The sequence below is a fragment of the Diadema antillarum genome, unplaced genomic scaffold (genome assembly GCF_040938485.1).
Source record: "Diadema antillarum isolate AM-2024a unplaced genomic scaffold, OU_Dant_1.0 seq00000150_RagTag, whole genome shotgun sequence".
NCBI lineage: Eukaryota > Metazoa > Echinodermata > Echinoidea > Diadematoida > Diadematidae > Diadema > Diadema antillarum.
In genome coordinates, this window is record NW_027271223.1 from 984,966 (window position 1) to 1,008,007 (window position 23,042).

General features: G+C 40.3%; 1 protein-coding gene across 1 annotated transcript; it reads left to right on the forward strand.

Moving 5' to 3' along the window:
- The first annotated feature begins 11,034 nt into the window (after positions 1-11,034).
- LOC139727771 (alpha-amylase A-like) lies at positions 11,035-21,366 on the forward strand. Its single transcript, XM_071638749.1, has 4 exons — positions 11,035-11,168; positions 12,652-12,863; positions 19,178-19,348; positions 19,844-21,366. Exons 1-4 carry the CDS (start codon positions 11,035-11,037, stop codon positions 21,364-21,366), a joined length of 2,040 nt encoding a protein of 679 aa, XP_071494850.1.
- Positions 21,367-23,042: the final 1,676 nt, after the last annotated feature.

A 23,042-nucleotide genomic window follows, 5' to 3' on the forward strand; every position in this document is an offset into this window, starting at 1 on the left:
AATGATTAGAAGTTGGATTACCTTTTTTTCTGATGCGCATTGTCTAATATATATATGTATATGTATATATATATATATATATATATATATATATATATATATGTATGTATGTATATATATATATATATATATATATATTTATATATATATATACATACATACATACATACATACATACATACATACATATCTATATAGATAGATAGATATAGATAGATAGAGAGAGAGAGAGGGGGGGGGAGATAGATAGATAGATAGATAGATAGATAGATAGATAGATAAACATGGAACCAACACCTCCACTCTGGTGTTTAAAGGGCAATTGGTGTGGCCCACCAAAAAAAAAAAAACAAACAAACAAAACAAAGCAGAAAAACACATATGATATCCAGTGGAACCTTCAACCATGGTACTAGTAAATGCAGTTACTGAAAGGCTGTGATGTGAGCTCGTGGAAAGAAATAAAAGCCTCGAAAACATTATAGTCTCTATTATAACCTTCAAGCAACATACACTCTTTATCATAGTTATTCAAGCCATCACCAAACACTCCGGCAGTGGTGTCTACACAGCACCACTATCTGGTGTATCATTACAGAACCGAGAATCCCTCGTCTTGAAATCAAACCCACTCAAGAGTGAATGTTTCGTGTCTGACACGAGACATTCACTCCATCACAAGGGACAACCAAACAGGACTAGCGATCGCATGTTTATTGACATCATCCAACTCTTCCTTCTGCAAACAGAAAGAATGGTAAAAATCTAGATATGGGTAGAATTACTGTGGGGTTTTTTCGTTGTTTTTTTGTTTTGTCTTGTTTTTGTTTTGTTTTTCTTTAGTGTTGAGTTTATCTTAGGTTTCGATTTTTAAAGGCGCATAGTCCCGGTACTGTAGAGGGCGCTGTTGATGATACTGCCGATCATCGTTAGCATTGATACGAAGATTGCCGAAGTTGAGCAAGAGTAAAGCGCGTCGGTGTTGCTAAGTAACGTTGCCTTCGTTGTCTTCTCTGCGCATCACTCAGTCTGTAGTAATGCCAAGGTGCGTGCATATATATGCTTCTGACATCACAGAAGAAGTTTGCTAAAGCTGTTATCTCTCTCAGCCGAATCATGAGCCGAACTGTGATCGGACCACTTACTACAGTGGATCGGACTTCTTCGGACTCGGGGAAATGGGTCACAGCGTAAGCGCTAAAGAGGAGTCGATAGCGAGGTCTCTATAGGAAACTTGTGCCGTACGCCCGCGTACGCATTTGACTAAACCACCGGGACCATGTGCCTTTAAAACATTCTTTTTTTCCCAACTATGTGATAATCAAATAACGCTATTTAACGCAATTGGAGCATAAGCCGCTGAAGATACCCTGTTTCTACACAAATTTGTCCCGGGCGGACCGAAAATCGGCGGACAAGGTCGTGTGCCACCAATTACCCTTTAACAGAGTGGAGGTGTTGGTTTCATGACATTTGCTTATGAGACAATCGCTCCCATGAATTATCTGCCTTATGAGCCAAACACAAATTTTACCCACAAACATAACCAAACCTAAAATCCTGTCACAACCCCAACCCTAACCCTACAAGTCCTTGGGGAAAAAATAGGACCGGAACAACTATATCGCAAGAGCAAATGTCGTGTCACCAGAGGACATACGCCATCACCAAGATATTGGACGAATATTGGGTGTCTCCAGCCAATCCAATCAGTAGAACATCACCATATGCACGGTTGTATAGGCAGGTGAAAAATTACCGGACTTAGATAATGCAGATGTTGCAGCCAATAATGTTTGATGCTGGTAATTATCGTGTCGTTTCGTAGATTGTTTTCCTGCCACTAATTCTCACTCTCCCAACAAAACTTTATACTTTAAGGTTTCAGCAGACGCTGGAAGTATTTTTGGAGACCTATGCGTGTATCATTATTTGTCAACACTGTCATGCAGAAGCAAGCCCAGAGTGCGGAAAAATGTAGGTCTGCAACCATCATCCAGCCACTTTTTATTTCAGTTACTCACTTACTCACTCACTCACTCACTCAATCAATCAATCAATCAATCAATCAATCAATCAATCAATCAATCAATCAATCAATCAATCAATCACATACTCGATCAATCTATCAATCAATCAATAAAATTAATCAATAAATAAATTTATCAATCAAACAACAATCAAAATATCCATCTAGCTATCAATTTATCTATTCATTTGCGCAATTGTTCTTTCATTTGTGTATTACTACCTATGCATCGATTTAACTATCTTTTCATTTTTTTTTTATTCTATTCATTTGTGCCTAATAAAAGGCAGGTTAGGAGTTTAAGACAGCTAGTTAGAAATCTGTAGCATAAAATACAATGATTAGATCTTCAACTTTGTTCAATAGCAAACGTCGTCGAAAGTCACGCCTCAAAAGAGACGTTTTTCTAGGCATTAATATGCTCACATAACGCCCAGGCCTTACCTCCAACTTTCGTATTCTCCTTAAGTCTCGGCAAATTATTGACAGCATATTTATTTTACAAGAAGATAAGACAACGTGCCTCTGCCACTTTGTATGTAATTTCTGCCGCGTCAGCACGGAATCTCAACATCTGTCACGGAAGGGAGCAAACAGAATACATGATTATACTTGTCTGAAAGACAAATGTCGCCCTCCCAGCACTCCCCCTCGCACGGTAATACATGGAGCGTCAGCATTTTCAGTGTTATGCATATCATACATACTAAATAACAATGTTTGGCTTTTTCTGATTTCAAAAAAAGAGAAGATTGCATCAAAAATGTGACTTTTTTTGTTAGATAGAAATCCTTTTAGGGGGTCGTTTTTGTTTTTGTTTTTGTTTTTGTTTTGGTGAGGCTTATGAAAAACTTTGTCAGGCGTGTGAGAGTGAAAAAGACCTCTGAGGCCTATTGCGTGAGACTGGGTAGGTCTGTTAAAGGTTTATCAAAGTGTAGGATGTTAAGCTTCTGCAAAATCTACTCTTTAGAGCAGTGGTTGTTTACAATCGTTTGAATTGTATTGGCGAATTTCTACCTCTATTCTTATGCTTGGTGTGGTAGAATTTTGTCCTACGCTGTCATTTCGTGACTTTGATTCATTAAAAAAATAGCAGGTAAAGTTAGACACGTCATCTGATAATACTGCCAACACCAACGTGCAGTCATGCATGCATGCTTTGCATCACCTTCCAGTTATACACCAGATGTCATTTAATTCATTATATCTTTCTTTCTTTTAATCTATAACTAACAGTTCAAGTCATACACGTATATTGATATTAAACCTGAACATCATTAATCGGATGGCATAGTATTGGTTGAAATAATGATAAGGCTTTTAACTTTTCGTAAAATACGTAGAAACCACTCTATGAAATGTTATAAAGCATACAATTCTGAGAGGGATTGAAAGTTTATTTGATAAAAATCAGTTTTGAAATGGCAGAGATATCCAGGAACAAAGTAAAACAAGGCAATCATAATAAAAAAGTGGTTCCCACTTTTAATTAGGATCATTTTGTTTTAGATATCTCAACCATTTCAAAACTAGTTTTCATAAAATAAACTTTAAATTCCTGTTAGAATTATGTGCTCTTTCATATTTCATTTCATAAGAGGTTTATCTTTTTTTTTTTCAAAAAACGATCACCAAAAAACGTTGGAAACCTGGTGCCCCATCTCAGCCAAAATTATGCTAACCCTTTAACGGAGAGAACAAGTATTCACAAGCGCATGTCCGATCTTTCTGCGCATGTCCAATCTTTCTGTGCCTGTCCGATCTTTCTATGCATGTCCGATCTTTCTGTGCCTGTCCAATCTTTCTGTCAGTTTGACTGAATTTTTCGTCTTGCAAGCCTCTTCTTTATCCTTCTTTTCTTGTTCTCCGTGACCGTCGGTGTTCTCTCCTTTAAAAGGTTAGCATAATTTTGGCTGAGATGGGGCATCAGGTTTCCAACGTTTTTTGGTGATCATTTTTTGAAAGAAAAAAAGATAAACCTCTTATGAAATGAAATATTAAAGAGCACATAATTCTAAGAGGAATTTAAAGTTTATTTTATGAAAACTAGTTTTGAAATAGTTGAGATATCTAAAACAAAGCGATCCTAATTAAAAGTGGGAACCACTTTTTTATTATGATTGCCTTGTTTTACTTTGTTTCTGGATATCTCTGCCATTTCAAAACAGATTTTTATCAAATAAACTTTCAATCCCTCTCAGAATTGTATGCTTTATAACATTTCATAGAGTGGTTTCCACGTACCTTATGAAAATTCAAAAGCCTTATCATTATTTCAACCAATACTATGCCATCCGATTAATGTTGTTCAGGTTTAATATAAATATACGGGTATGACTTGAACTGCTAGTTATAGATTAAAAGAAAGAAAGTTTACCTTCCATGATAAAATCTAGCGGTGAATATAGCATATTTATTCAGCGGGGCTCGGAAAATTATTGCTCTTATTTCATGACTCAACACATTTCCGAATAAGGGTATAAGTCCTAGAATGTTACAGCCCTTAATCAATGGAGGGGAGGGGCGAGGAGGGCAGGGGCGGGGAGGGGAGGGGTGTGGCGTGATATAATGTCAGCAGATGCCACGTATTCACAAGTCCTATCCACACCCACCAAGACACACGCTCAACAGTATGGATATCACCAGCTATAGATGGTACACTTAATACTGAATTTCTTTGAAACACAGTAAGTTATAGCATGACTGATGTATAGTTTTCAACATGATCGAATCACCTGCAGCCACAACATGTAACCATAAACAAGCAGAACAGAACAAAATGTCTTAATACCTCATAATCACCTGTTTCCCCATTTCCTCATATCACTCACACGTACAAATGAAATGAGCTGATGATATCATCACCTAGCAAGAAATAGTCTTCTAATAATGTGATCACTTGGTATCTCTTTCATATCAAACATTCAGCAAGAAAATTAAAAAAGAAAGAAAATGAACTTCTCTTACTGAACGCACATCAAACAACAGTCCTACTGACTCAGGAATAGTATGATTTGCAGGGGGCATCTTTAGGCCGTGTCACACCTTTCCGGGCAAGCCTTGCGTGCGACTTGCGAAGAACAAATTTTCCTACCCGGAGGTCCCAGCAGATAACCCGCACATGACAGTAGCTAGCACATATCTCACCCGTGGTCGCCCGGAGGTGCGCTCGCAAATCTTTTTACCCGCAACCATTTTTAGGCCCTGTCACACCTTTCCGGGCAAGCTTCGCAGGCTTGTTGCGTGTGGGGATTTTCCAGCATACCGGACAATTTCCGAGGGCGGACAAGGATTTGGGCGAGTCAGTGCATGTGTCTTACTAGCTGGACTTGCGGGTATACTGTGTGACCTGTGTGCCAGGGGCGTGGGTGCTGACAACTCAGTGAAGGAATTCCTCTGAAGGAATGTCATTATCTTGGCTGCATACGGGGACTGCGAAGTACCTGCGTGGGAGTTGCCTGCGAGGTGCCGCTAGGGGCCTCCTACTGGCGTTCTGCGTGGCAATCCCCGCGACTCACCCACACACACACACACACACACACACACACACACACACACAAATGATCATGCTCAAAACTTAGCTGCGGGTAAATCGGACTTGCGTGGGCACCTCCGGACAACTACGGGCGAGATACGCGGTAGGTACTGTCAGGTGCGGACCAACTGCGGAGAGCTCCGGGTAGCAAATTGTTTCCCCGCAAGTCAACCCGCAAAACTTCCCCAGATACGGTATGACAAGGCCTTGAGCATGCTCAAAACTTGTTCCGAGTGAGTCGTGGGGTTTCACTCGCAGAGGCACACGCAGAACACCAGTAGAAGACCCTTACCGGCAGCACCTCGCAGGCAACTGCAAAGCAGGTACTTAGTAGTATCCGTAAGTCGCTCGTAACACAAAAACAGATCGGTTCCAAAGCTCTCACGCAGGCCACACGGAATAGAGGCAAGTACAAGGTAAGTATAGCACGCGTCCAGCAAGTAAGACACAAGTGCGAAACTTGCAAACATTCTTGTCCTCCCGCGGAAAATTCTCTTGCGTGCTGGAAAATCCCTACTCGCAACAAGCCCGCGTAGCTTGCCCGGAAAGGTGTGACACGCCCTTTAGATTGTTGATGTGCACTTAATCATGTGATTGTGACAAATGGCGCCACTTCATCAAACTCCATTGTGGTTATTATGGATGGTCTGTTTCACAATAAAAAAAAGGTGTTCGAAAGTGATTTCAGGTCTTGGATATCACACAGAGTAATGGCCTGATGTAATAACAGGAGCGTCCATTCCTAACAAAAAAATACTTACCTCAAAGATGAGCTATGTGACTTGAGTATCCGGGTGCACGCCACATGCTCGACACCCACGAGTCACCCACGAGTGTGATTCGGTCACGAATCACACTGTCCACGAGGCACACAGCCCACGAGTACCACAGTTCACGAGTTATAAAGCCCATGAGCTCGATATCAAACAAAAGGGCTATAATCGCAGTTCACGAGCTGGAATCTAGGCAAAGATAAGGTCCATGGGCTCGACATTACATTAAGGGGCTTCATTTACATGGTGTCGAGCTTGTGACCTTTTTTGCATAGTGGCGAGCTCGTGGTCCTTTTTTGCCTAGTGTCGATCTCATTAGCTTTATTGGTCTATAGGGTCTAGCTCCTAGACTGTGTATAGCTCGTAGGCCTATTGTATTTTATACTAACTTCTTAACTCCTTACTAGCTTGTGTACGACTCATGGGTGTATGATTCATGGGCCTTTCTTCAATGTCTATAGGTTGTAGGCCCTTTGACTCGTGGGTGTCGAGCTTGTGGGATGACCCCGAATATCCGAGGGGCGCACAATACCATTGTGTTTTTTAGATCCCTTTATGGATTCGCGTAAATTATCTTTGTATAGATGGTTGGCGGGGGGGGGGGGGATTCAAGCTTGTTTATGAACAAGCTTGACAAGTAAAAGTGAAATAGTTCTGAAAGTATATTAATCCATAGTTTAGATGCTCTTCGACAACAATGGCTTTTTCTCATCTTTTATCTTTAAGCCCTTAGACACCTACAATTTAGCCAAAGTTTGTATCAAAAAATGGATGCATATTGGACATTACCTTCGATCAGAACAGTCTTAAAAGAAAGTTATCGAACGTTTCAATCTTTGTTTTATTTTCTTTACATTGTGGGACATTTCTCAGTCGCTTTCGAATAATTTGGTTTCATTCACCACAAAAAAATATAGGACCTACCATCTGGGTGATGATATCCATACTCTGGTGGACTTGGTCAACTTGTAAGGCAACCCGAATTTCGATTATTGTGTTTTTTATCAATCTATTCTTCTGCTACAGTTAAGACGAGCACCATAGTCTGATTTATTTGCAATCGTACACTAAAGTTATTTTCTTATTTAGACAAACATTCAAATTCTCCGCCGCAGCAGAAGGAATTCCACGCAGCGACAGTGCACGTTGTCATTTTCTCCCAGGCAAATATTTTGCCGCCAAAATGATTATGAGACCTCGGGTGAGGATGTTTGTGTGTTGTATACACTAAGACTTCCCGATATGAATGCGTTTCGGAGCACACTGAAAACATCTACATGTATCTTTTAATCTGTGTATGTGTAGAGACTAAGGTGAATGAAACCTCCATGAGAGAAGTAATGAATTTTCTCCTATATTGGCCTAGGCGAAGTTAAGGCATTTCTATCTCTCACGGAGTTTCATTCATCTTAGGTTTTTATTATATATACTTGTTCAAAAGATCCAAGCAGAAATATGGAGTGTTTTTGTGTGGATGTTTTTATTCTGCAACATCAAAAGGATCTTTAGACTGTACTTTTCATTCTCATTTCTCTCATCTCTGCTCCCTCTCCCGCAAAAACAAATATGCCGACAATACACAGACACACCTTTTTTGCTCTAAGGCCTCAAATTGGTATCTGTACACCCTGGACTAGCTGTTGAACATTTTTCGGTTGAAATCAACCGGGTAGACAGTTGCGTGGATGCTATGTTTCAAATGAAGTGAATCTTCCATATATTTCACACGACTGCTGGTTTTCTCCTATGTTTTGTAATCATATCAATTATGCAAGACTGTTTGAACCTTAACCCAAAAATGAACCCTCCTGAGGGCCATCAAAATGAAGTAAAACAGGAATTCGACTTCTGCGCACTACTCAACAAGGATGCTTCTGCTTCTCTCATAATAAAATAATCTGTCATGAGAAAATGGCCCTTTCATTTATGTTTTGATGAACCTCATTCTTCCTGCCCAATGCACATGCATGCATGGCTGAACTTTAAGGTTGAGAATGTTTTTCTGTAATTTGAACCCAAGTCAGCTTAAGATTTTTAATATTGATAGTCTGTTTTGAGAAGATAAGTATAAAATTCGACATTAGGTTAAAGGCCAAGATAAAGAAAAACAAAAGGAATTTACTCTTCTGTCATAACATATTGTTGGATAGCTCAATTTGTCTCATATTGTGGATTTTTAATGAATATGAGATGCTCTACACACTGTACTAGCCATTTGTTGATACCTTTAGGACAAATGTTTTTGATTGATATTCAATAATTGAATTATATTACTTATTGATCTCTCTGTTTCAAAATACACGTTACTTTAAAAGTATAATATACTAGTACTCTATTTTCCATTGCAATGATTGCCTATCATATGTACGAGCTACTTACTGTCCAAATTTGAAGGAATTTTGACATAACATAAGACATTAAGTAGCATAACATGATTCTGAGAAAAAGGCAATCAAAGTTCACTGACTTTTTGTAACTTTCGACAGTTTACTGTCATATTCGTCAGGCATAGCTAATTATAAAACACGCACACACACACACACATGCAACCTTTGTGATGCCAGTTAGAACCATAAATCCCAAGTACATATTCTGAGATGTAGCTTAAATTTTTTCATACTAATTAGCCATTTATACATAAAATACTCTTCTTCTTCTTCTTCTTCTCAACCTCCTTCTCCTCTTCTTTCTCCTCCTCTGCCTTCTTCTTCTTCTTCTTCTTCTTCTTCTTCTTCTTCTTCTTCTTCTTCTTCTTCAAGGTGTGATGTGTTTGTTTCAATCCTGAAGATGTTTCATACAACTTGTGCAGGGGCGAATCAAGTATCTAATCGCTTTTGATAAACATGTATTTGCTGCTCTAATTTTCCATCAAACTCGCACCAGACACGGCAACAACATACTCCTAATCTCAAGATACCACATGTTCAAGTCTCACCGTATCATGTACTCTAGAGGATTCAACAACCGATAAGAAATGGGGCCCCGTCTCCTTCCGCTGGTTGGTTAGTCGTCATTTTTGTCTCCTCCCCGTTGAGATAGTTATCAATTTGATTGATGATGAGTTTCGCAAAACGCAATTAGATGTGTGTAATCATTATGCACAAAGAAAAGGCGGAGCCGAAAACTGTCGTGAATGATTTTAACTGACTTCGGCTAATATCTTTATATCATGTTCATCTCCAAGGCCATTGCATTCAGTCACTTTCCATCTATCAAGTGATCTACCATCTTTCTTAGTTGATCGGTGAGTCCCCATCACTGCTTCTTTTGTATTCTTAACTTGCAAAAGTTCCTGACGTTGGCTTTTGTATGCACATAAAATTATGCGCATACGCACAGTGTCAAATTGCGTGAGGTATATGCGAATTATCTCCTGAACGGGTTTGGAAGGATTTTCTTTTAATGATAAACAATGATGCCCCATAAGATTTTTTTTCTTCTGAGGGGCCCATATCCTACAAGCTTTGTTTTTAGTGGATCCCTCCATTTCTTTTTCGAATTTTGCATATTGTTGGCTTACCTCTGATCACTTGAGTCTTATGACAATGTTTAATCATCATAAAGTTCTGCATTTATTGTACGCTCTTTTCATCTTACATAATTTTATGAACCTTACTTTCTGTTACAAAAAGTGATGTTTATACGTTTAATTGTTTTTGCTTGTTTTTTTTTTGTCGAAAAATGAAATAGAATTGAATCTAATTTAATTTAATCTAATTGAATTGAATTGAAGATTTTCTATGACATTTCATCTACGGAAGAATTTTATGTATAAATATACATTTAATTGTCTTCCAAAAAATTTTGATGGCTTTTTCACTCCAAATTTCACCGTTCATTCATATCCAACACGTCAGTCGTCCGATTACCATCTCGAAAACCCCAGAATCATTTTAGCTCAGAAATCATTAAAGCACAATGGACCAGATATTTGGAATTCTTTACCCCCTAATTTAAAACAACGTACGTCGTTGAACATTTTCAAACGAGAACTAAAAAACACCCTCATAATCCAGTATACTTCTGACACATAAATATTCATACCACCTGGTCAACAAACACCCTAAACAATGAGTTCACGGCCATAACTGAAGTAACATTCACCTCATCACACTGATACACAAAATAACACTCAACGTACAAACCAAGATTCATCCCAACACAATGCACACACCGCACTGCACCGCACGCCCTTCGCACAATTACTTCCCACTCAGTGAGTGGCAAGATTTTCTTTATGTATCTCTTCGTTGTGCCCTTTGCACAATTACCCCCCACTCAGTGAGTGGCAAGATTTTCTTTATGTATCTCTTTACCTGGGGCCATCTTCCTCGTCAAGCTTAGCTTATGATGATGGTCCCCTGCATTTCATTTTTATCATTTCCTATTGCTTCCTTTCATATATGATATTCGTTCTTGAAAAAAAAAGAAGAAAATGTGTGTAAGATCCAAACGTTACGAATATTAGCTGTGTAAATGACTATGTAAGTATTTTGTTGATTTGTTGATTTGTATTGATTTTGAAATGCAGAAATAAAAACTGAACTGAACTGAACTGAACTGAACTGAATTAGCTATCAGGAATTAAAGTACATGTGTTGCAAGTTGGTTTCTGTAAACATGTCCTTGTTGGTTTGTTATCTAATTTCAGTGAATTCTCCAGCAGCTTATACAGGATCCAGAGTTGTTTAAAAGAGATGCAAATCTCCCTGTTACTCTTGGCCTTCGTGGCCGGCGCCGTTGCACAGTTTGACGCAAACTTCCGAAACGGAAACGTCATTGTTCACCTCTTCGAATGGCCATGGAACGACATCGCAGAAGAATGTGAAAGGTAAAGACTAAGAAAGTGCCAATGAATCATCAGCTACAGCATAACTAACGAGGGTAAAACATTATTTGCTTTGAGAATCAAAGTAACCAACACTTAGCCAATGCAGCTATGGTTATTTGAAGAAAAAGTTATGGCCCCTAATACACTCAGCAAAAAAAAAGAAAGTAAACACTTTTTCAAGTTGATATTACTCATAGAATTTTTGGTGAAATGTTAACGTATTATATACCATATGAAAGGTAATTTAATTGGCTATCAACTTGATTAGTCAACAAAAAGGAAAACTTTACGCATGGGTGAACACCTTTGTTTTTCTCTTCCAAGGCACAAAAGTGAAAATTGCAAAAATGATCAAGTTGTCATTCATGCGTAAATGCTCTTCCATGTAACAATAAGAACAAAAGACAAATTTGACACAATAATGAACATGGATTCAGTTGCAAAAATATACCTATGATCTCTATAAATTCTTTAAAGCCGAAAAGATCAATAAAGGCTAAAAATGATGGAGGAAAATGAAGAATGTTCTGTAAAATCCAAATTCGCATGAAATGAGAGAATAAGCAGCATTAGCCAAAATGGTAGAATTTTGAATTGAATATTCAAATTAGGAAAATTGTAAATCATATTTGGTTCTTGAATTTGTCTTATGAATTCTTAAATTACTAAATTGAATGAATGAAATAAAGATATTCTGTTCATTTAATCATCTTCGTGCCCTTACTCCCTATGTCACTTGCAGTTTGAGTTCAGTAAAAATTCTTATTTTCCGCCCTGAAGTTTCCTACTTTTATTTTGTTTGAGGTTATAAAGAGATTAAGAGAATACAAATTGATTTTTGCCATTTCTTTGTGTCTCTCATTGTGTTAAACTGGTCTTTTGTTATTGTTGATGTCTTAAAGGGCATTTGCAAATGAAAGACAATATGTCAATTTTTGCCATTTTTACTTTTGTGCTTTGGAGGATAAAAACAAATGTGCTCACTCATGTGTAAAGTTTCCTTTTATATTGACCTACTAGATTGATAGCCAATTAAATTACCTTTAATATGGTATAAAATATATTGATTTTCATGAAAATCTTTTATGAAAATTTTGAACTCGAAAAAGTGTTTACTTTCTTTTTTTGCTGAGTGTATTAAGTAAAATAGTAGAAACCCGTGCGGACATTTTTTGTTGTTTTGTTTCTAGCTGTTCTGTAGTAATCTTAAACAATATAGGACTTTAATTACTGGTTTTTAAGTAAGCAGAACAGAAACATAGCGTAAGATATCTGGTATCCCTCTGAATGTGGAACCACAGGGAATGTTGTTGTATAGATGGCACTGCAGCCTAAATGCTTGTCATGACATTAAAAATAGTGGGCTACATTAATTATTCTTTGTACGACCACCAGCAAAGTTATGTTCAAAGGATGCAAACTTCACTGAAGTCATGTTCTGGATGCTGTAACGGAAAGCTGGCTATAACATAATACACCACAGATTCCTTGGACCGTACGGCTTTGGAGGCGTCCAAGTCTCTCCGGCAAACGAACATATTGATGGCAGTCAGTGGTGGACCCGATACCAACCTGTCTCGTACAACCTCAATAGTCGAAGCGGTTCTGAATGGGAGTTCCAGAGTATGGTAGAGCGCTGCAATGCAGTTGGCGTTAACATTTATGTTGACGTTGTCATCAATCACATGGCTGCATGTAAGTGTATGGCATTTGTCCACATTTAAGTTATTAAACTTCATAGTTATAAGAAATTTGTTCATTCTTATCAAACTAAACTATTTATATAATGGGACAAACGCTGTGCAATATTGAATCCACTTGAATGACACAGCTCTCATCAATAATGAACAGGACATTTGGTGACAACCTTTATCCATTTCTCTCAACATGAATACGTATTGAATCTGGTATTCAAGTTTATTATCAGAAGACTCTTTGGTTTAATACGGAGCAGAAATGTAAAGTTCACCAGAGGCAGATTGCTCCTCCGGCTGCAAGCAAAATTACTAAAGTAAAATCTGTATTTTTCAATACAGTGCGCAAGTCGACTGCGAACAACAGAATATCTCTCTTATTTTCTCTGCATGCAAAAACACACGCACGCACATGCACATATAGGTTTATATATATATATATATATATATATGTATACATATACATACATATATATATATGTATACATATACATATATATATATAGGCCCTATATATATTGTGACGAACTCGCCTTCTCGTCGTGAATTAAAAGAGTGTATTTGAATGTTTGTACAAATGTCTCCGCGAGCCGTGTCAGGATGTTCGAGTAGGCGGGGTTCGTTTTGTTGCAGTTTACAACGATCCCTTTAAATTATTAAAACTACTAGTCTGTACGCTATACACCATGTATTATGTTGTGTCAGAAGCAGCTCACCAACACAAGCGGCACACATACAAAGTTCAGCATCACTTAGATAATGTCACTTCCAAACGTCACTTGTAGAGGATGTTAAATTGGTACACTTATTTTGTTACCAACTTTTACTACCAACTCTTGCTACCAAGTTCTGCTACCAAGTTTTGTTACCAACTCTGCTACCAACTCAGTCACGCTAACGTGGAACACCTGTTACCATATGGTGGCACAGGTATCGTTGATGGCACGGGGTAAAGTGCTATATCGCACCGTTACCAACTTCCTCAGGCGATGACTGGAACTTGGATTGGGCACGGACTATGCGACAAGTCACATTACCAATATACCCGAAATCCAATGACGACGACTGGAACTTGGATTGGGCACGGACTATGCGACAAGTCACATTACCAATATGCCCGAAATCCAATGACTTGCTATTTGGTCTTCTCAGGAATATGTACCACTACTCTCCAAGCTGTTGTATCGTGGTAGAACACTCAAGAAGACACAGTGAAGTCAGCATTACAGGAACACATGTACAGTTTATTACATATAGAAGCAAACAATAACAACACATTGGAAATGTATCATACACGGGCTACTTGTTGCGGACTATGTCACACAACGGCCACTTTATATGCCTCTCCTCCTTTCGCGGAATGAGGAGGCAATCCCGCACGGCCGTAAGCGACGCAGAGAATACCTGCAGTAGTCATTCAAATTATTTACAATGTTGGCGTGGTTACAAAATTCGTACAATGATTATACGTTTTAACAGTATCTCCTGTACATGGTTACTATAATTCGGCATGTATCATCGGTCTAAACCGGAATTGGTATTAAAATAGTCCAAACTTGCCCATGACAAACAAGTAACCACATTTTAGATAACAAGTGTTTAAACTCATAATGATGCACTACCACCTTGAAACGTTTGTCCAACGTTTCGATATTGTGCCCCTTACTATGTTATAGACACTATCGATCATAACAAATACTAATCGAACAGTTAAATCGAATCGGTTCCACCGAATTTCGTTACATGGCTTCCCTCCCCATGCAGGCTTCGTCCCTGGAGCCGAACACATAGAGAGTAAAAAATGACAACAAAAATATACTACTACAAACATTATTGAACGTTTTGCTCCTTTGCAAAACTCTATGTACAGTCCATAATAACGTAATGAGACAGCTACAGTCTTTAGTTCAAAGCTGTCCAAAACTGTCATAATATAGACTAATTGTTCGTCAGAAACTCATCTTTTAAGAGTTCAACAGTCTCTTCATTTGATTTCCTGACCGGGCTGCTCCCTTGCAGCAGACAGGTCGACACGAGAAATGTCACATTTTACCCTGGCATGGTGTGCCAGAATGAATCCGATGTACGACGAGAAGAACGGACGTGCCTCAACGGAGAGCGGCTCCTCGATCGGGGTAGATAATCAGGTGGTCTTCCCGGTGACCGAGAATAGCGTGCAGGTGAGGAAGAGTCGTCACACACTCGTACTGGTGCTGCTCTGCTGATGTTGACACGCTGGCGAAGTGTAGCCCTTCTTCCCAGCTCTGCTCGGCCTTTAGAGAACACCTCTGAGTCGTCTCTCAGAAGCTGGCATGCCGATGAATTACTTTCTGGGGGAGTCTCTGTCAAACTGCATTGACAGCAGTCCACCAGATGTGGCGGCACACGATTCTGAGTTATACCTTCGTCGAGAGGCGTGGTCTCTGTGTCGTCCTCAGCAAGACTGGTAAGGTTGGCTGGCGCTGTCCCTTTTACCAACGTCGGTGCTGTCGTTGCTGCACATATCTGTTTCTCATTGTTTATACATGGGAGAGATACCCATGGCGTATGCAGCTGCATGTTCTCAAAATCTAGCGTGGTTTCCAGACCAATCAAGAGATCCAGACCAAGGATGCCCTCAGCTCTTATGTCAGCTACTACCAAGTCAACATGGCACAAGCAAGAGCCAAGCTGAAGTTCCATGGTAGCATGTCCCTTTATTTTCAGCCGAGATCCATCTGCTTGACGAACGATGCTTGTCACTGGTTCAAGTGGTGGCTTTCGCTCAGGTCTCATTCGCAGGTGCATTCCTTCTGAGACATATGACTGCGATGCACCACTGTCTACCAGAAACATCACCTCCTGTCCATTCACGTTCAACTTCACGTACAGTCCTTTCTGGAACGTGGATGACAGAAGTGAAGTTGGGGAACTAGGTAGTGGCGGTTGAGATGTCTCTGGTTCGGATGCCTCTCTGGCTGGTGTGCACCCGTCGTCTGGAGGATTCGTACCCTCCTTGGATGTGTCCTTCTTGTCAGAAGGCTGACTGTCCTCCTTCTGTTCGCTTTTAGGGAGTATCTCAGTCTTTAATGCGAAGTCGTTTCTCGGCACTGGCGCTGGTTGCTCCTTCTCCCTCTTCATTATGAGATCGCTCACTGCTTCAATCATGAGAGTGGTGTTATTTTCAGACACCCCCATGGATTTGTCAGCAGTGTCTTCATCCTTCACAGCCACATCTTGTTCTTCCTTCTGTGACAGCAAGACACGGTTATACTGCCAACGGTCGCTCTCCATCCGCAGGAAGGCTTCTGTGTTGAGAGCAGCCTGGATTGCCTCGTCGAGCGTACGAGGCTGAGCCCGGAAGAGGCCGATTCGGATATCCTGGTCAACTATAGCATCGAGAAAGTGACCTCGAGCCAATTTATCTTGACCCGCTTCCTCGAATTCAGGATATGCCATGGATGTAAGCTCGCGAATGCTCTGTCCTAGCTCCTGCAAACTTTCCTTCGGTCTGCGTCGCCTGGTACGCAGTTCTGCCAGGAATACTTCTGAATGCGAAACAGGTCCAAAGCGGTGCTTCAGGCGGTTCACGAGTTCTTGGTACGTCAACTGACGTCCCGTCTGCTGTGCTAGTACTTTGACAGCAGCTCCTTTCAAGCTGGCAGCCAAATATTGAAGAGCTTCCACTTCCGTCCAGCGGTTAACTCCAGCGCAAGCTTCAAAATGGCAAAGATAGTCCAGCACAGGTCCTTTGCCATCATATCTGTCTGGTATGACAGCCGGTTTGCTGGTTCCGTTGCCCTGAACATCATAATGACGTCTCTGGTCCCAGAGCTCTGTTCGACGTCGCTGGTTCGGGCCAAACTGGTGTGGCATTTCATCTGGTTGTCCTCCAAATGTAACAGGCTGGTCACTTGTACGAGATGAATGCGACTGCTGCATTGGAGTTTGATGCTGCTGAGGTAGCAGCTTTGCCGATGGCGGAGCTGACAACTCCACCTCTCCATTCGCATCTCCAAACAGCTGAGGTGACACCACTGGTGGGGATGGCAGTGACGACTGGTTATGGCGCCCTCCAAGTGTCATCGGTGAGCAGCGTAAGTTAGAAACCGAAGTTGATGCTACTCCAGTTTGTTTGCGCACCGACTCTGACACCTGGGCAATCAAGTCGTCGATTTCGCTAATCTTGCTCTCCAGCAAAAGTGACAACTCCAACAATGGCGTTTCGCGTGCCATAGTGAAAACACAGTTAACTACATTTATTCATACAAAAGTTACAAATAGGGATCCCACTCCTGACACCATGTGTGACGAACTCGCCTTCTCGTCGTGAATTAAAAGAGTGTATTTGAATGTTTGTACAAATGTCTCCGCGAGCCGTGTCAGGATGTTCGAGTAGGCGGGGTTCGTTTTGTTGCAGTTTACAACGATCCCTTTAAATTATTAAAACTACTAGTCTGTACGCTATACACCATGTATTATGTTGTGTCAGAAGCAGCTCACCAACACAAGCGGCACACATACAAAGTTCAGCATCACTTAGATAATGTCACTTCCAAACGTCACTTGTAGAGGATGTTAAATTGGTACACTTATTTTGTTACCAACTTTTACTACCAACTCTTGCTACCAAGTTCTGCTACCAAGTTTTGTTACCAACTCTGCTACCAACTCAGTCACGCTAACGTGGAACACCTGTTACCATATGGTGGCACAGGTATCGTTGATGGCACGGGGTAAAGTGCTATATCGCACCGTTACCAACTTCCTCAGGCGATGACTGGAACTTGGATTGGGCACGGACTATGCGACAAGTCACATTACCAATATACCCGAAATCCAATGACGACGACTGGAACTTGGATTGGGCACGGACTATGCGACAAGTCACATTACCAATATGCCCGAAATCCAATGACTTGCTAGTTGGTCTTCTCAGGAATATGTACCACTACTCTCCAAGCTGTTGTATCGTGGTAGAACACTCAAGAAGACACAGTGAAGTCAGCATTACAGGAACACATGTACAGTTTATTACATATAGAAGCAAACAATAACAACACATTGGAAATGTATCATACATGGGCTACTTGTTGCGGACTATGTCACACAACGGCCACTTTATATGCCTCTCCTCCTTTCGCGGAATGAGGAGGCAATCCCGCACGGCCGTAAGCGACGCAGAGAATACCTGCAGTAGTCATTCAAATTATTTACAATGTTGGCGTGGTTACAAAATTCGTACAATGATTATACGTTTTAACAGTATCTCCTGTACATGGTTACTATAATTCGGCATGTATCATCGGTCTAAACCGGAATTGGTATTAAAATAGTCCAAACTTGCCCATGACAAACAAGTAACCACATTTTAGATAACAAGTGTTTAAACTCATAATGATGCACTACCACCTTGAAACGTTTGTCCAACGTTTCGATATTGTGCCCCTTACTATGTTATAGACACTATCGATCATAACAAATACTAATCGAACAGTTAAATCGAATCGGTTCCACCGAATTTCGTTACAATATATATATATATATATATATACATGTATATATACATAGGCCTACATATATATACATATATATACATTGTATATGCATTTGAATAGATATAAACGTACAGTCATACGCAAATTACGAAGTGGATGGAGGGGGGGGGGGGTTCGGTGAGTCTCTAGGGGGAAAATATTTGATTACCGATTTGTGTGTGTGTTTCTAATCTATGTTTTCATTCCTGAGCAATTCTCGTTTCGTGCGAACGTGTGGTTGCCACCGGTTGCCGCCGAGCAGCAGGAGGGCCGCATACATAACTGCTTATAGGCTGCAGCTGCCTTCTCCGAGAGCTTGGTTGAATCGCTAGCATGCAGACGCTGAGCTGATTTCGACTTTGTACTAACAAGTATTGTCTCACAAATCATTTGTGAAAGTGCGCCACAGGTGGTGAAAGTATAAGTATTTTTTTCCGAAATCGAGGAAATTACTTCTAAGTTATTGATTAACAAATTCAAAATAGTGCAAAAGTCCGAAAAGCTTAGACGTTCGCGCAAAATCAAAATTGCTCAGGAATGAACTCTTCACATGATCAGATTATTGGGGAAAGCACATACTTCGGAACCATTTGATTAGGTCTTCAAATTTATTAGCACTTAGCTAACATTTATGAGTATTTAGTTACATTCTATGTGGGCGAAACTTTGGAAAATGTGTAAAGGCGTATGTTACCGTGTGTTGCGTATATAGATTTTGCATTTGTCGCCCCCCCCCCTACTTATTCTGAAGTTTCAGTCATTATTGATGTCTTTTTTCTGCATCTATCCATAATTGCAGGGGACTATTATTTTCCGGGTGTACCCTACGGCACGTATGATTTCAATGTTCCTCTCGGATATTGTGGTACTTACAACAATGAAATAAACAACTACTACGATGTGAACGAAGTACGAAATTGCAATTTAGTTGGGTTGAATGACCTCTTCGTGGGCTCCGACTACGTACGAGGTAAGTCTGATGTACTACGAATTTATTCACATATTTTTGAAGAGATGCGAAAACTTTACAGCTCTTTGGTATAAGTCACAGCCACACAATATTCAAGCAATCACCATTTAATCAAGTCAGTTATCAAGGTGCAGTTGTGTTGTGCAAATTTGTCGGAGTACCAGAAATGAGCCATATCAAAATGATTTTTTACCCGATGCGTATCAAGTTTCAGTCAATCACGTTACTTTGGTATTTCCGATAGGGCTTCACTGCTTCCTTGTATACGTTATTGCGATAAGTTCTCAGCGTGTTTGTTTGTTGTTGTTTTTTTCAGATTTAACTTTCGCATTAATGAGGTATAAGATTATTCGAAGCAAACGTTTTACTAATAACCCATTACCTCAATGACTTCAAAAACATGAAGATAATAGAATATTGTGTTGTTGTGTAGTCAGATGAAAAATATTAAGAGAATATAAGATAAGATTAGGTATTCATTTTCTTTCATTACAGGTAAAATTGTTGCCTTTCTTAACAAGTACGTATCATATGGGGTTGCTGGGTTCCGCGTTGACGCTGCCAAGCACATGTGGCCAGGTGACCTCGAAGCTATTGTAGGCCAACTTCAGGATGTCTGGTGGGGTGGAAAGCCATACGTTTTTCAGGAGGTTATCGACATGAATACAGGGGAGCCTATCACATGCAGCCAGTACACACATATAGGTGACGTCACTGAATTTCGGCATTCCGTCGATATTAGCAGGCTTGGTCGATGTGAAAGTAATCTCGCATACTTCTCAAACTTCGGAGAGGCATGGGGTTTCCTGCCCAGTGTGTGTGCCGTAGTGTTTGTGGACAATCACGACAATCAGCGAAATCACGGCGGTGGCGGAGACATAGTGACGCACACAGATCCTGCCTCCTACAAGAGGGCCATAGCCTTCATGCTGGCCTGGAATTATGGCACCAAGAGGATCATGAGCAGTTATAGCTTCAGCGACACTGATCAAGGTCCGCCCGGCGGAAGCATCCCAATAAATGCCGATAGTACTTGCGGTGGCGGGTGGGTGTGTGAGCATCGCTGGCGCCAGATCCGCAACATGGTCACTTTCAGCGCTTATGCAGGCTGGGAACCCGTCTCGAACTGGTGGGATAACGGCTACCACCAGATCGCCTTTTCTAGAGGTAGCCAAGCATTCTTTGCTATGACCTGCCAAGAAGAAATGTCAAGGGACTTCTACACTGGGCTGCCAGATGGCGCTTACTGTGATGTCATCAGCGGTGATCCCAATGGGTACGGTGGCTGCACTGGTACAACTGTCTACGTGTCTGGTGGATACGCTCATATCACTGTACCATCTGGAGAAGATTCCATGGTTGCTATACATGTCGGAGCAAAGGCAGACAGTGATGGTGGTAATCCAGTGACACAACCCACAGGTGGCGACCACACTTCACCAACTGGCTATGCTCGTACACTAATCTTCATCTACAAGGAGACTTCCACGGGACAAGACATGTTCATCCGCGGTGGCATTGACCACAATAAGAGGTCTGGTTGCACAGAAAACGCAGATACAAGCCCATGCGCCATCCCAATCGTCCACAGGACCGGAGGTACTGACACCAGGCTCAATACTCTTAGGCAGGGCGACGATTACTTGGACTGGTATGGCTCGGAAAGTGACCAGACAACTGATGCTACTGGTACTCCACTGGTGTGGACAACCAACAACCCATCCCACGGCAGCTCTTGCGACAATGAAGGATACGGATACAGCCCTATGAACCAATGGGGAGACCACTACTGGATGCTGGATGTCGACATGGACTGCAGTCAGACTGAGGACGGTTGGTTCGAGCTCAAAGGTTTTGTCGAGGGAGGAGAAGGTTGGGAATCAGACCGCTCGCAATCCAGTTGTGGAGGTTCGGCAGGTGGTACCAAACCATACTCTACTGGCAACCACTTTGCTCGCTGTGGTTATATCAACAAATTTTCGTTCAATGACAACTCCTGTGAAATCAATTCGTTTTAGTCCTGGTACAGTGGTTCTGTACCTGCCTACCTGCTAACACCACTTCACTGTAGTTCAATCCTGTTTTCCGTAGAACTAAAACGTAAAACCATTTAAATTTCATTTTGGAAAATGGATACGATGAAACTGCCAATTTGTTAACGTTGAATCACTTTAAAATTTACTATTGTAAAATGAAGTTTAGGTCCTCTCCTCTGTTTCGTACATGAGATTAGAACCCTGACTAGATAATATTTCGATACATTCTCAACAGAGTATTCTTATCATATATAATTGTCATATATAAGTAAGTTAGCTTTACGCGGTTTTGCAATTCTCCCCACAAAATAATTATCATACACAATGTATAGATGTACCTAGTCCTTAAGTACTTAGTAACCGCGGACTATCCGTAAGGAATCTCCTAAACATTAATTGTAGTAATGGTCTGTGTGGTAAATCGGTCATGTAGATGTATTATCAAGTAGGTAATGAAGTTGGATAAATTCCTAAGCATTAGTAAAGAAAGGCCTCTGCTGCTCTTTCAAACTTTCATTTTTTTCCCAGATAACTCTTCACTTACAGTAGAAGTTGACAAAGCGTTCACACATTAAATAGCCAGCATAAACATAATTACATGGCATTTACTCTCGCTTTTTCCTCCATCTTGTTTCCCGATGTTAGGCGCTTTGTTATTCCAGTGAAAAGCATTTCTGTCGATCTCAACTGTAAAGGACAATGCGAAAAGTAGTCATGGGAAAATAATACGTGATTGGCCTTCGATGTTACAGATATATATATATATATATACATACATATATATGTACATATACATATATATATAGATATATATACATATATATGTTTATATATATATATATATATATATATATATATTTATGTGTGTGTGTGTGTGTGTGTGTGTGGTGTATGCTCGATCTGGGACCCGTTTCATAAAACTTTTTATCAGTGGCAAGTTGTGATAATTAGTACAAGTTACTGAAATCTTGCATTTGATTGGCTGGGAGCAAATTTGTCACAGAAATGTGGCAGTTGTCACTGATAACAAGTCTTATGAAACGGGTTCCTGGACTATGCTCAGGTGCAGATAGCTTCTGTGACGGCTACACCTCGATTGTGAACGATCTACCACCGACGGTTCGTCCGCATTTAATTAATTCCCCATCCCTTGATGTCTTCAAGAAGAATCTTAAGACTTTCCTTTTTAATGCCAATCTGTGACTAAATTTTATTGTGAAGTGATGTGAAACCAGTCATTGACTGTGTAAGAGTGCTACATGAATGATCCACGTATTGGCAGTATTAGTAGTAGAAGGACGGACACGATATAGAAATGCAGTAACTGCCAATTGGTATTTCTAAAAAACAAAATCCAACATTTTGAGGGCCTCTTCCTTCGTCTGGGATGAAATTGTTAAGTAATCTTATTCACCATGTCTTCACAGAAGATGACTGTGAAGATAAATTATAGCATTTTCATCCCTGACGAAGAGGAGGCCCACCAAAATTTGAATTTTTGAAAAATACCGATATATATACATATATATATATATATATATATATATACTCAGCAAAAAAAAAAGAAAGTAAACACTTTTTCAAGTTTATCTTTCTCATAGACTATGTGGCTAAAAATGGTGTTTTATATACCATGTTAAAGGTAATTTAATTAGCTA

Bases quoted from the DNA above. Each gene is read 5' to 3' on its own strand.
- LOC139727771 (XM_071638749.1), top strand. From the start codon at position 11,035: ATGCAAATCTCCCTGTTACTCTTGGCCTTCGTGGCCGGCGCCGTTGCA. The intron at 12,864-19,177 runs GTAAGTGTATGG...CCATAATTGCAG, and splicing joins CATCAATCACATGGCTGCAT to GGGACTATTATTTTCCGGGT. The intron at 19,349-19,843 runs GTAAGTCTGATG...CTTTCATTACAG, and splicing joins GGGCTCCGACTACGTACGAG to GTAAAATTGTTGCCTTTCTT.